This window comes from Schistocerca piceifrons, chromosome X (assembly GCF_021461385.2).
Source record: "Schistocerca piceifrons isolate TAMUIC-IGC-003096 chromosome X, iqSchPice1.1, whole genome shotgun sequence".
Lineage (NCBI taxonomy): Eukaryota > Metazoa > Arthropoda > Insecta > Orthoptera > Acrididae > Schistocerca > Schistocerca piceifrons.
The window spans coordinates 345,285,399-345,300,571 of record NC_060149.1 but is presented as its reverse complement, the minus strand read 5'-3'; the positions used below and the strand labels follow the sequence as shown (position 1 = coordinate 345,300,571).

The following is a 15,173-nucleotide window of genomic DNA, read 5'->3' as shown; positions in this document are numbered from 1 at the left end:
ATTCATTTTCCATATGCCATTCCATTTGTTCCAAAAATTAGAAACATATGTTTTCATCAACACTATTTTCTATGTCTCTATTTTCAGAGTGTCTCCACATCATACTTATATTGTTCTTGTGACTCAGATCCCACAGAAGACATACTAAACACTAACTTTGAAATATTCAATTTTTTTTTTTTCTATTTGAACAAAGTGTGCTTTTAGTACAAAATCATCATAAGCATAGAACAGTAAAGGTTTTTTAGTACTTGTTACTAAAATCAAATTCTTAGGTATTAGTCACAATAAAGTTTGTTTGTATCACTAATCTTATTACTTTATAGGTGTTTTTTTTTTTCCTTCACACAATTTCTGCACTAGCAGATCCTGTAAACAGAATTTTCTTTCTGCCTATGTGCCATTTATAATAAAAGAAACTTACTGAAATATGAAAACACTGTATTTCTTCTATAAAATTTTATACAGCTGAGGTTCTTCACCACAGCACAGTCACAAAGCAGCAATTAAAAATACTGTTATTATCTCTCTAAGTTGGCTTTTACATTCATGTACACAAAAATTACATTGATCACATTGTATTACAGTGATCACATTATATTCTGCAAAAAATTAATACAAAGTCTCTTAAAATATAACATTGTAATTTGTTATGTATGTATGCTCTTTTGAGCCTTATTTGTAATCTTTTACTTCATACTTTACATATGTACTTTTTGGGTAAATTACTTGTAGATTCCTGCTCCTGTTCCATTACAGGTAGCCCATCTCCTTTAGTACAGTGTTTAGTATTTCTGTTGTTTTACTGCTATATTTATTTTGCAATTTCTTGGTCATCTGCTGACATGAACACTGAGTGTATCATTCTTTGCGAGCTTACACAGGCAAATGGTGATAAATGTCTCAAAAAGTACATTACCGAACTGATGTCACTATCAGAAGCCATCTTTATGTACTACAGTGAGCACTGGCAAACATAATTGCTTTTCTTTGAGAGTGACAGTTAACACAGCTACTTATTCTTACTTTTCCTTGTTCAGTAAATTTCATGGGCTTCATCCTGTTTACCATGAGGAGATTTATTCTGTAGATGGATAAAAGGAAACTGTGCTGTATTTCCCTCTCCATTATTGAAATCAGTTTGGAACTTGGCTAGTCCTTCCCTATATGTTCACCCATCAGTGAGACATGCTTCCCAATCTTGGGTGACATGATGAAGATACTGGTTGTAGATATTTGCACTTTGACTGTTCAGGAAAAGTTCCACTTCAAAAATCACCTCCTCCTTATTTTGAAAATTGCTGCCATGTAATGGTTTCTTCACCTGAGAAAAGAGGAAGAAGTCACAGGGCAACAAGTTGCAAGAGCATTGGAAGTAAGAAAACTTAATAGCCCAAAGAAGCAGCACATGTGGCTGTGTTCTGTACTGAATATGGTGATGTGATGTCAGAGAACAAAAACACTCCATTGGCACAGCTTTTTCAGATGCTTCTTGATGGCCTTCCTTAACCTTATCACAAGATTTTAGTAGTATGTTTCTGTAATGGTTCACCCCTAATGACTATAATCTGTGGTATTCACATTCGACATCAGCTTGCCCACTGGTGGTTGAATGTTTGCCTTTTTTGTGATACTAAATCCACATTTTTCAACTGTTTGCTTTTCTACATTGTCTATGGGTCATAGTGTCACTTCAAGCACTTTTACATGGTGATTAGGTGGCTAAAGAAATCATCTGGATTGGCTTGATATAGCTGCAACATTTCTGCTCTCGACTCACATCAGTGCACTATTTGAATGAATGTGAGCTGTCAGGAACCCAGAGTACAGCAATCTTTGTAGCTTTCAAAATGTTGTGGAAGATGTTGAAAACTAATTGATTACTGATTGTATGACACTCAATCGTGCAGCACATTGTTTATTTACATAGACAGCTAGGTTTTATAGCCAACATGACATCAGCAGCCATGTCCAAATAACAGCACACTGGTATCTCTTACTGGCTGCAAGGAGAGTCACCAATAGTGGTCATCGCAGGGTATCGACCTCCCTGTTGGATGACAGACATATAGCAGATTTTCACTTCTTCCACTATTGCCTAAAGTGTGATTCAGTAGTCTTTTAGCAGAACACCAGGGCCCCCAGTTCTATAGTGATTCCTGGTTCATCATCATTCATACAAATTCTGAAAACAAATTACCACATGGTACTCCACTTCATCAATACACTGCAACATACTATTTTAGCTCCTCATGCTGTGTGCCACTGTGGCACAGAGTTTCCAGTGTGTACCAGGAGTGCTGGCATGTCCCTGAAAAAAGAAAAAAAAAGATTTTTTTTTTATATGGTAATTAAAACTTCATGGCCACCCCTTGTATAAATATCAGGAGTGAGGGAATATGTGCATAGATAGACTAAGAAGGAAGCGTATCATGTGAGATGAATATAATATAATATTAAGTTTTTAAAAATCCATTTTCCAGAAATTGTTGTAAAATAGTGAGGGAAGTGTCTGTAATGCCAGTGGTTAAATTGTTCTTGTATCTACCAAGATTTCCAATCTCTTGTCACACACATGCAGCCATTTTCTTAAAGATTATTTTACAAAAAATTGCGACACTATCATAATTTAAAAAATGGATACCATGTCACTGTGAAGTTTTTCTCTTCCATTATAGTGTTATATTTTATAGTTTGCATAGAATTTAATGGTTAAGATGAATGCTAGTAAAGATGTAATGATATCTGCATTACCAACAATCATCAGGCTACTTTGTTTATTAAAATTATTTCACAACCATAGGAAGATACAATTTTTTTAATTACCTCACAGTGAGAGCACAACGTTACTCACAGGGTTATTGCTCCTACTCTTGTGTGTATACCTTTTGACACAAACAATTACAATACAGTAATAACAGTAGTAGGTTCCACCAGAGTCCAGGCAATCTAGGGCAATTAACTTTGAATGTGGCTTGCTGTCATCAGTAGGGGTTGGCTGTACATCACCACTCTCTACCCGAACAAACCAGCATAATAATGTTTATACCAAATCCTTATAATAACAGTGAGACACATTAGCAAATAATTTAATAAAAGTTAAACTGTGGTTGCATCTGTTATTTTAAATCCTGAAGGATCATAATGATGCTGAAAACAGATTGAACTTAAATCCCTTTTATTTTTGAAAAATGCACAATGTATGCAAATGGTGGCCACAGACAAATAATTCAATGAATAACAGTCCAGTATCTATCAGCAGTGCAAAATTTGGAATTACTTCATGCAGACATAACATTTACACCCAGCAGCGTGTGCTAAATAATAAAGTTCAACAGTGCAATAAACTCTCAAAAACTTGATCTGTGTCTCAGTGTTGACTAGTATGAGATTTATTATTCCCAGTGACTCTAAACTTTATAACCTCAATGCGAGATTTCATGACTAACTAAACTGCCTCTAGAGACTGAAATCTGACTCCTGAAATTTACAGGTTATCACACCTGCTTAAGAGTATTCTAAGTCCCACTACAAAAAAGTATCATTCATGGCACACACATTGCCCGTAACCTTACCAACTTCAGATGAAACCGAGATCAAAGTACCTCATCACAAGCTTCAGACAGAGGATGACAGACCATGAGCTTTGTCCTGCACACTTATTGAAAGGTTCACTCACATAAACACTGCTCAATTCAGTGCACATATTTTTATCCTGCCCGCCATTCATAATTTTCGTAGTAATTTCATGTAAATACTTGTGGCAAAACATTAGACAATATTTGAGGACAGTTCAACTCTCCTAATAAAATCAATTCTGAATCATTTCAACAAATATTAACAAATCATACATATTCCACATTCAGCACTCGAGTCAAAACACTGACTTGACCTACTTTATAAATCATGACTGTAATTAGACATACATCAAAAGTTATTAGAATATTAAAGAAGAAAACTTTTGGAGATAAAATCATATGTATCTCTGTGCAGTTCTGGCTCTGTTTACATAAATAAACTAAGTTGCTTATAACATTTATGTATATTTGTTTAACTAGAAAGGTAATCTGTTCATTATGTTGCTGGCATCGTCCTCTTTCATTTGGTGCATCACAAGTGTGTCTTTCATGATGGCTTGAGTTGTTACAATTTGTTATAAACATAATGGTAATAATGTTAATAATTTAACTATTAAAGCTTCTAACATAGATTTATCTTCAATGAGCCCTTTCCATTGCCACAGTTCCAAAGCCATCACTGATTTCTTTCCACCATGCTTGTAAGGCATTTTACATATTTTCATTAAAACTGTATTAGTGATGACATTCCAAATCTCAGGCCCCTCCATCTCCACTCATCCCATGACTGTGCCACTTTTAACATATCCTTCTTTCTGCCCAGGAAAACCCTGATGAGCATGAGGCCTCGTGGCTTGCTAGCTGTCTTTAACTGCACTTGGCTCACCTGTCACTCTCTGTCTGACAGCTGGCCACTCCAACAAAAGTTCACACCAACCCACCACTGACCTGTCAGATTTAGTATGCCCTGAGGCATTCGATCTGGCTGCTCATAATGTTACACACGATTCCTCTTTGAATGAGGTCATTCATTCATGTAAAAGCTCAGAGCTTTTTTAATTCTCTTTGTTATAAGCAGATCAAGTTTTATCATCCTGTGACCTAACTTTGTGTATATCTCAATAACTGCTGCCTTGATACTGTGTAAATGTGAGCACAAAGTTTCCCACATGGATATAGTTCCTATGAACTGCTGTGTTATACACACTTGCTTGCAGAGAATTTCTCTTCCACAATTATTTCCCTCGATCTAATTTCTTAATTGTTACTTCCTAGTAAATCTGAAAAAAAAATCCTAATATCAAAAAATATACAAAATAATTAACAACTTACCATAAAGAGGACATGTAAAGTTGCAGACAGGCACAATTGAAAGACAGTTATGCAAAGCTCTCTGTCACTGCTTTCAGAGGTAAAAGAGAGACACACACCATTCACACACACAAGCAAGCATACCTCATGCTCAAATGACCGCCAACTCCAGCATCTTGGGCTGGAGCATATTTAACATGTTCCTTCCTGGAGTTTTCATTATTTAATTGGAAATAATTAACATAGTAAGGAAAGTTCTGACAGGATGAAAATACTTTAGTAGTAAAGATCATTCACAGAATAGCAGAAGAATTGAGTACTTGACAGGCATGCACAAAAGAGAAAGAAAACTTGCTAGCTGTTGGAATAAATCCTTTGTCGAGCTATAGCACATGCTCGAGCGCGCGCGCTCTCTCTCTCTCTCTCTCTCTCTCTCTCTCTCTCACACACACACACACACACACACACACACACACTAACACACACATTTGTATTTGCACTTTAGTTTGACAGGAATTTATTCCCAAAGGTCATAAGTTTTCTTTCTATTTTGTGTGTGCCTGTCGATGACCCAGTACTTCCACTGCTTGGTGAGTGGTCTCCTTTACTCAAAAAATAATTAACAATTATTGTTTCTGAAATTAAGCTTATATATATTATCTTAGACATATTTAACATAAAACTGATTATTTACATGTGATCAGCGGCATTATTTATCTTATTGACAGTGTACCCACTTCAAACTATTTTAAATAAGTTGTTTTACTTTAATGTGTTTTATTTTGCTGGGGTCCTCACTAAATATGACACATCATAGTATCACACATGAGGAAAAATGTTATCCATGGTCAGTTATTCTTAAAAGAATTTCTTAATAATCTCTGTGGCTATTATGTTCAGCATTGAACATCATGGTTACACTGATATTGATCATTTTTGTACTGCATTTACCTAGGAGTATTTTTTACTTCAGACATTTGAAGCAAAGCATACTTTTACATCAATTCAAAGAATTTTGTCTTTTCTGAATTTCTGTGTCATGTTAGCAAAGTAAGATTACCCAAATAATCAGCAGAAATAATCTTTCACATATGCTGTGTAATTCTTTTTTTTAGTCAAGGAGTGGTGATGAATGTTTGTTGTTAAGAATAATTTTCTTCTATTTGAAAGGGTACTGTGTTCAAAATTTTTATTACTCTTAAGCTGCAAAAAGTGCCAGTTTCTTTTAAATAACAGTAGATACTCACAATAGCCAACATATTCTTCCTGACAGAATGAGCAGGTGTAGTGATATTTGAAATAATTCTCATGTATTTTTCAGTCTCAGTTGCACTTCTTTTTGCAAAAATGAGCAACTGAGAATGAATAATAAATGAGAATAGCTTTAAGGATAGATATTATTGTCTAACCACCTGTATAACTTATGTTTCTTATATTGAATTTTCTTTTAGATTTCATGCATTGATTTATTTTTTACATGATGTAAACATTTGACAGATGTTTCCATTACTAAGAACCTATTCATCTGAATTAATTAAAAGCTATTGGGTTTATCAAAAAGGTGTAATGTTTGAATATGATTTACTGTCTTTACATTTCCTGGCAGACTGTGGAGAAGAATCTTACCTAAATAATATTTGTATCTAGTCTTTAGCTGGAACATAATGTCATCAAGATAATGTTATGTTCCGGCTGAAGACCCGATATGAATATTATCAATTAATATTATGGAAAAGTTTATGGAGCCACATCTTACCTAAATGTTGCAAATTTTCAACAAACTTACTCAGATGTAAACAAAAGAGCTTTATGTAGCACTATGCTGTAGCAAAACATTGTAGGATCCTCATGAGATATTAGCATACTTAAACTATGAACTCTGTGGCAGTATTTGGCTTGTTATGCTTTTTCCAGCTTGCTGAAAATATCTCACCTTCATGTGATCAGTCACATCAAACAAACATTTTTGATAACTAAAGTCGCACACTAATACTAAATCACTGGATACTTATATTATATTCAAAGGGAAATGAACAATTTGTCACATAAAACTAATTTTGTAATTTAGCTTTTCTGACATGTAGTTGCTGTTTGAGCTTGGCATGCTGGTTAATTAGTAATTACAGGCCAAGCTGTAATAGTTAGCACATTGCTTGATGCTAGTTGAACATCATAGGTGGCTTGACGAACACGGTGGTAGCACTGGACTCCCTCATGAAATCCAGCAGCCATGGAAATGGCAAGCACTCACAAGGTACTCCAAACGTGGGCCCATCTCCTGCTGTATCGGTCCACTGCTGCACCAAAGAGAACCAGCCATTGCTTCACCATCAAACTCCAAGTATGTCCATTCAGGGCAGCAGATTTCTGAAGATGATACTATTTTCTTTTTCCTTTTTATAGTTTCATGTATGTGTGTAAGACTTTTTTCTTATTAATTTATAGTTTGTTATCTGTGCCAGTATTGCTGAAAAGTTTTGAAGTAAGTAATTATGAATGTAAAAAAATAAAATATAAACGACGTCAGACCAAAGCATATGGCGTACTGGTAAGAAGTGAGCAAAAGCATGTCTGTTTTAGTGAGGTACCAGATGCTATACATTACACAGTGACTATAAAATATATGCTTATGGACATTTGTAAGTAAAGAATGTGCATTGTTACTGGATTCAAAGTGCTCTGTGGCTCTGCAACTTTTTATATAACAATTTAATTCATAGGTTAAAGATACTAATCATTTCTTGGCTCATTCAGAATTGACATCATTTCTGTTCCGATCAAGTACTTTTTTGGCACATTTTCCTAATTCATTGCTCCTGTTGTCTATGACTTACACACTAATCAGCACTTTCTCAATCTTTACTGATCAGGAAAAGGAAAAAAAAAGCCTATATTACCTCTTTATCTTTGTTAACAAATTCCAAATTCACCAAGAACTGTTCCACCTTTGAGAATCAAAATTATGAAGAGTTTGGTTGCTCTAGTGTGGCAGCAATGATAGTATCTTCTTCTTCTTCTTCTTCTTCTTCTTCTTCTTCTGACAACTTCTTTACAGAATGCTTAAGAAGGGATTCTTGGAGACCAGTGATTTTCAGCTGTTCTCGTGGTTCTCATTTATTGATGATGTGTTCTTCATCTGGGCAGATGGTATAGCTGATGTGCAAAATTTCCTGACGTAACCAATCCATGTTGAAGAAATGTTTTCCTGTCAAAATTTAAGTTGATCTATGTCTGTCCCTTTCAATATCTCCCTCTTGTGGTAAAATTGCCATCTGATTGCATAAAACAGATAGCCAGCTGCTCTGTTCCCTATTATCTTCATCCATTTCCCCATCTGCTCTGAAGACAGAGCCCAAGTGCTTAAATTTACAAACTGATTCTAGTTTCTAGTGGATCACATTCATTGTAATGTTATCCAATTCTTCCCCTTTGTTTATTGTAATCATAGTTTTAGTTTTTAAAACATATATCTCAATTCAAAGGAGGTATTGAATAGAATTGGGGAGAAGAGGAGTTTGTGGCACAACTTGACAAGAAGAAGGGACCCATTGGTAGGACACGTTCTGAGGCATCAAGGGATCACAAATTTAGCATTGGAGGGCAGCGTGGAGGGTAAAAATCATAGAGGGAGACCAAGAGACGAATACACTAAGTAGATTCAGAAGGATGTAGGTTGCAGTAAGTACTGGGAGATGAAGAAGATTGCACAGGATAGATTAGCATGGAGAGCTGCATCAAATCAGTCTCAGGACTGAAGACAACAACAACAACAACAACAACAACCTCAATTCCTTTCTCCTTCAACTCTGTCTCCTGTACACTGATACTGTGTTTGAGTTTTTATTGACTAAGCAGAAGATTGAGACTACAGCCTTGCTGGTCTCTTTTCCTCATACTTCATTTAGCAGAGCTCTGATTTCCTGTTCTCACATTGATTCTGCATTTTGCATAAAGGCTCCTGTAGGATCTATATGAAGACTGATTGACCCCACATTCCTGTAAGGACTTCTGTAGTTCAGGTCTTGAAATGGTGTTAGGTGCCTTGTTTCTCTCTATAAGTTTTTGACAGGGCATTTTAAGTATATGATGAGATTTTAGGTACCTCCATTAGGATGAAAGCCCTGCATCCCATCTTATAATCTGTCTTTCACCAGCTTCCTCAATCTAGTTTCTACAGCCATTATGGGGATCTTTACAAGTACAGATAGCAGTTAAATGCCTCTGTGATCATTATGCACAAAATTATCCTCTTTCATAAAAATGGAAATTACTACTGTTGCTTGCCAGTTTCTAGAGATAGTCTTTGTCTTCCACACATGCATCATGATTATAAATATGAAGTCATCTGCCTTCTTCCTCGAGATTTTAATCATTTACAGTGCGATACAACTGTATCTTGCTGCTACTGTCCCATAGGTTAGCATCTGAATTTTGCTTCATTCCAGTCCTTGTTTGGTCCTTCTTACTTTTTCATTCTGCTTTGTCTCCTATTCTATTTGCTGTTTGTTTGCACATAATCAAATAACTCATGGATGTACATTATATGACCGAAACTATCCAGAAACCGATTAGTGGACATTAATATGGGGTCGATCCATACTTTGCCCTTACGACTGCTTGATCTCCATGGAGTAATGGCTGCTTGTTCCTCCTAAACAGCTGAAGCCAGAGAAGGTAGTGATGTTGTGCACTGGTATCTGGAAAGAAGTCAATGTTCTAACTCATCCCAAAGGGTTGAGGTCAGGACTCGGTGCAGGCCAGATCATTTTAGGAATGTTATTGTCCAAAACCTGTTGCCTCGCAGATGATGCTTTTTGACAGGGTGTATTGCCATGCTCATACAAACAATCATCATCTCTGAACTATTCCTCTATTGTATGCAGTCCACAATGCTGTAAAATGTGTTCGTAACATTCAACATTTTGCCTGTTCTTAGGTAGAATGTGGTGACCCCAACCTAACTGTGATAAACACCCTCATACTATAACACCGTATCTTCCTTACTTCACTGTTGGCACTGTGTATAACGGAAGATAACATTCTGCAGGCATTCTCCAAATCCTGACTCTTTTATTGGATTGCCGCATTGTGTAGCATGATTCCCCACTCAAAATAACTTGTTTCCAGTCTCTCACTGTGCAGTGGCATCACTCTACACACCACCTCAAGCATAGCTAAACATTGACTAAATAAATGTATGGCTTATAAGGAGCTACTCAAGCACTGTATCCCATTCATTTTAACTCCATACGCACAGTCATTGTGCTAACTGGTCTGTTGGTTGCACTTTGGAACCCAAGAGAGATTTCCTCTGCTGATTTCATGCCTGGTCATGGTTTAGCTAGGGGTTGTTTCTCTGCATTTCTACTTCACAGCCATATCACCAACAGTCAGCTTGGGCAGAAGGGTTGAAATATCCCTGACGCATTTGTTACTCAGGTGACATCCAAAGACTAGTCTACATTATATGTAGCAGAGATTTCCTGCTGATCATCTTTACTGTTTCTCAACTGACAACACAATAATCCCCACCTCCTTTTACAGTGATGGGTCTGCATCTCATGGCTTCTCTTAGTCAATTCTGCTTTAAATAGGGTTTTCCAGATACTTCTGACCAGCTAGTGTATTTATTAAATATGGGAATATTACTGTGGCTTCCCAATCTCTAGTGATTTTCTGTGTCTTCTACACATCCACTGTGATTTTTTAACAAGAGGTTTCCATTTTGTTCCTCAAGGTTTTAGTCATTTCTGGCATTATACCACTGTCTCTTTCTGCTTTCTTATTAGTTTTTTATACTCTCTGCACTTTGCTTGCTTCCAGTTCTTATTTGGCCCCTCTTATTTCTTAATTCTGTATTTTGTCCCACACTATTCACTCTTTATTTGCACATAGTCAAATAACTCATGAGTATATTCTCTCAATATCTCCATTATTTCTGCCTCTGTTGATATGATGTTTCAATTTTTGTCTTTCATGTATTTCAGAGGTCTTTATTTCTCTCTTCCTGTGGTTCTCAATACTAAATTCTCATGATATTTTCTGTTCTTTTCCATTTGCTTGTCAAATTCTTTCCATGCATATATATTTATTTATTTTACACTCACTAGTATCTTTAATTCCAGAAATGGTCCTCCATCCATCCTCCTCCTTTCTCACCTCTTTCTGGATGCAAATCCCTCATATCCTCTACACTTGAAGTATATCAGAATCAGGTTAAGTTAGTAAGTGAGTAAATAAATAAGAACAGATATACAAGTAGAAAAGTATGGTTCCCTTGATCCTTTCATGAATCTTAAGAAAACTTCCTTGATACTGACCTCTAGCTCACTTTTGGCCATATCCTAATCCTCAGCACATGTTCAGTTATCAGTTGACAACATTATCTTATGTTGACAGTTGCCAACAACTACATGTTATATACATCCTCCCCTACAGTTTTGGTATTAATGGTATGTATATTGTCTTAGTCAATGATTTGTTAAGGAAAATATCATCAGCCTCACCACTCTCTTCAGTTTTGCACTTATTTTATCACTTGTATTTGCAAGTGCTTACAAATTAATAGCATCTTTATGTTGATTTAATATAGATAAGTGAGTTGTCATATTCATATTAATATTAAATGCTCTGAATAACCGGACATCACCCACTGGTATTTTTTGTGATCTCTCAAAGGCCTTTGATTGTGTAAATCATGGAATTCTTTTAGATAAGCTAAATCACTATGGTGTGAGGGGGGCAGTGCACAAATGGTTTAATTCATACTTAACTGGAAGAATGCAGAAAGTTGAAATAAGTGGTTCATGTAATGTTAAAACAACAGCTGATTCCTCAAACTGCGGGGGCTATCAAGTACGGGGTCCCACAGGGTTTGGTCTTAGGTCCTTTACTGTTCTTAATATACATTAATGACTTACCATTCCACATTGATGAAGATGCAAAGTTAGTTCTTTTTGCTGATGATACAAGTATAGTAATAACATCCAAAAACCAAGAACTAAGTGATGTAATTGTAAATGATGTTTTTCACAAAATTATTAAGTGGTTCTCAGCAAATGGACTCTCTTTAAATTTTGATAAAACACAGTATATACAGTTCTGTACAGTAAATGGCACAACTCCAGTAATAAATATAGGCTTTGAACAGAAGTCTGTAGCTAAGGTAGAATTTTCAAAAATTTTAGGTGTGTCCATTGATGAGAGGTTAAACTGGAAGCAACACATTGATGGTCTGCTGAAAATTAGCTTACTACGCCTACTTTCATTCACTGCTTTCATATGGCATCATATTCTGGGGTAATTCATCATTGAGTAGAAATGTATTCATTGCTCAAAAACGTGTAATCAGAATAATTGCTGGAGCCCACCCACGGTCATCCTGCAGACATCTATTTAAGGATCTAGGGATCCTCACAGTAACCTCACAGTATATATATTCACTTATGAAATTTGTTGTTAATAATCCAACCCAGATCAAAAGTAATAGCAGTGTGCATAGCTATAACACCAGGAGAAAGGATGATCTTCACTATGCAGGGTTAAATCTGACTTTGGCGCAGAAAGGGGTAAATTATGCTGCCACAAAAGTCTTTGGTCACCTACCAAACAGCATCAAAAGCCTGACAGATAGCCAACCAACATTTAAAAATAAATTAAAAGAATTTCTAGATGACAATTCCTTCTACTCATTGGCTGAATTTTTAGATATAAATTAAGGGAGAAAAAAAAATAAAAAAATAAAATAAAATAAAAAAACAACTTAAACATTAGTGTCATGCAATATTTTGTGTAATGTAATATCTTGTACAGACAGCTTTTATTAACCTGACATGTTCCACATCATTACGAAGTGTCGTATTCATGATCTATGGAACAAGTATTAATCTAATCTAATCTCTAATCTAATCCTAACAAACAGCTGAAAGAAAGAGGAAACTACAGCTGTAATCTTTCCTGAGTGCCTGCAGCCCTACTGTATAGTTAAATGATAATGGCATCCTCTTGAGAAAAATATTCTGGAGGTAAAAATTATGACCCTTTAGGATCTACAGCTGGGGACTAGTCAGGAGGATGTGATCACCTGGAGAAACAAAACTGGGATTTTGCAGGTCAAAGTTCAGAATGTTAAATACCTTAATCAGGCAAGTAGGCTACAAAATGTAAATAGAGAAATGGATAGGTTGAAGTTAGACATAATGGAAATTAGTAAAGTTTGGTGGCAGGAGGAACAGGACTTGTGATCAGGTGGATATGGGGTTCTAAATACAAAATCAGAAAGGCGTAATGCCGGAGTAGGTTTAAAAATGAATAATAAAATACGAATGAGAATAAGCTGCTATAAAAAGCTTAGTGAATGGATTATCACAGCCAAGATAGATACTAAGCCCACACCCGCCACAGTGAACTGGAGGAAATGAATGAAAGAGGAAGCCGCCTGTAGAATTTTGCACAGGACATAATTTTAACATTGCTAACACTAGGTTTAAGAGTCTTGAAAGAAGGTTGTATACATAGACGAGACCTAGAGACACTGGAAGCTTTCAGATGGATTATATAATGGTAAGACACAAATTTTGAAACCAGATTTTAAATTGTAAGATATTTCTGTGGGCAGACATGGACTCTGATCATAATTTGTTGGTTATGAACTGTAGATTAATATGGATGAAATTGCAAAAAGGTAGGAAATTAAGGAGACAGGACCTGGACAAGTTGAAAGAACAAAAAGTTATTGGGAGTTTCAGGAGGAGTACTACACAATGATTGACTAGAACTGAGAAAAGGAATGCAGAAGAAGATGAATAGGTAGCCTTGAGAGATAAAATAGTGAATGTAGCAGAGCATCAAAAGGTAAATTGACAAAGCTTAGTAGAAATCCTTGGATATCACAGAAGATATTGAATTTAACTGATGAAAATAGAAAATATAAAAATACTGCAAATCAAGCAGGTGAAAGGGAATACAAATGTACACATAATGAGAAAAAGTTAAAGAGGTCATTGGAAAAAAAGAGAAGTGGCTGTATGAATATCAAGAGCTTAGGTGAAAAAACAGTTATAAGCAAAGAAGGGAAAGATGAAAGGTGGAAGGAGTATGTATAAGGTCAGTGCAAGGCAATATGAAGGCAATATAATGGAAAAGAAATATGATGTAGAAGAAGAATTTGACAGAGCACTGAAACACTTAAGTCAAAACAAGACCCCTGAAGTAGATGACATTCTATCAGAACTACTCATAGCCTTGGGAGAATCAGCTGTAACAAAACTAATCCAACTGGTGTGTAAGATGTATGATACAGGCAAAACACCTCAGGCTTTAAGAAGAACATAATAATTCCCGTTACAAAGACAGCAGGTGCTGACAGGTGTGAATATTACTAAACTATCAGTTTAATAAGTCATGGTTGCAAAATACTAACTTGAATTCTTCAAAAAAGAAAGGAAGAACTGGTAGAAACCAACCTCTGGGAAGATGTTTGGATTCTGGAGAAATGTAGGAGCACACAAGCAATACTGACACTGTGACTTCTCTTAGAAGACAGTTTAAGGAAAGGCAAGCATACATTTATAGCTTTTGTAGACTTAGAGAAAGCTTTTGACAATATTGACTGGAATACACTCTTCAAAATTCTGTAAGTAGCACTGGTAATATACAAGGAGCAAAAGGCTATTTAAAACTTGTATAGAAACCAGAGAGCAATTATAAGAATCGAGAGTCATGAAATGGAAGCACAGCTTGAAAAGGGAGTCAGACAGAGCTGTAGCCTATCCCTGATGTTATTCAATCTGTACACTGACCAAGCAATAAAGGAAAGAAAAGGAAAATTTGGAATACAAATTAAAGTTCAGTTTGAAGAAATAAAATCTTTTAAGTTTAAGTCAGGAAAGGATATGGAAGAGCAGTTTAATGGAATGAACAGTGTCTTGAAAGGAGGACATAAGATGAACATCAATAAAAGTTATACAAGGATTTGCTAATTGGACATCAAAATAATTGATGATGGCAGAAGAAGAGAGGTTATAAAATGTACACTCACAATGGCAAGTGTTTCTGAAGAAGAGGAATTTGTTAACATCCAATATACATAGGTTTCAGTGTTAGGAAATATTTTCTGAAGGGATTTATTTTGAGCGTAGCCATGTATGGAAGTGAAACAAGGATGATAAACAGCTTAAACAGAAGAGAATGGAAGCTTTTGATTTGTGGTGTTACAGAAGAATGCTGAAGACACTAAATAGAATGGAAGAGACAACAAATTTGTGACACAGCTAGACTAAAGGA

General features: G+C 35.8%; 1 protein-coding gene across 1 annotated transcript in view; it reads left to right on the top strand.

The window, feature by feature from the left end:
* The window catches only part of LOC124721780 (potassium voltage-gated channel subfamily H member 2), an 887,059-nt gene that overhangs the window by 789,369 nt on the left and 82,517 nt on the right, over positions 1-15,173 (top strand). The window contains exon 15 of the mRNA XM_047246894.1: positions 7,066-7,230. Within this exon, the coding sequence (XP_047102850.1) occupies positions 7,066-7,230 (165 nt within the window). The remainder of the gene's footprint in view (positions 1-7,065; positions 7,231-15,173) is intronic.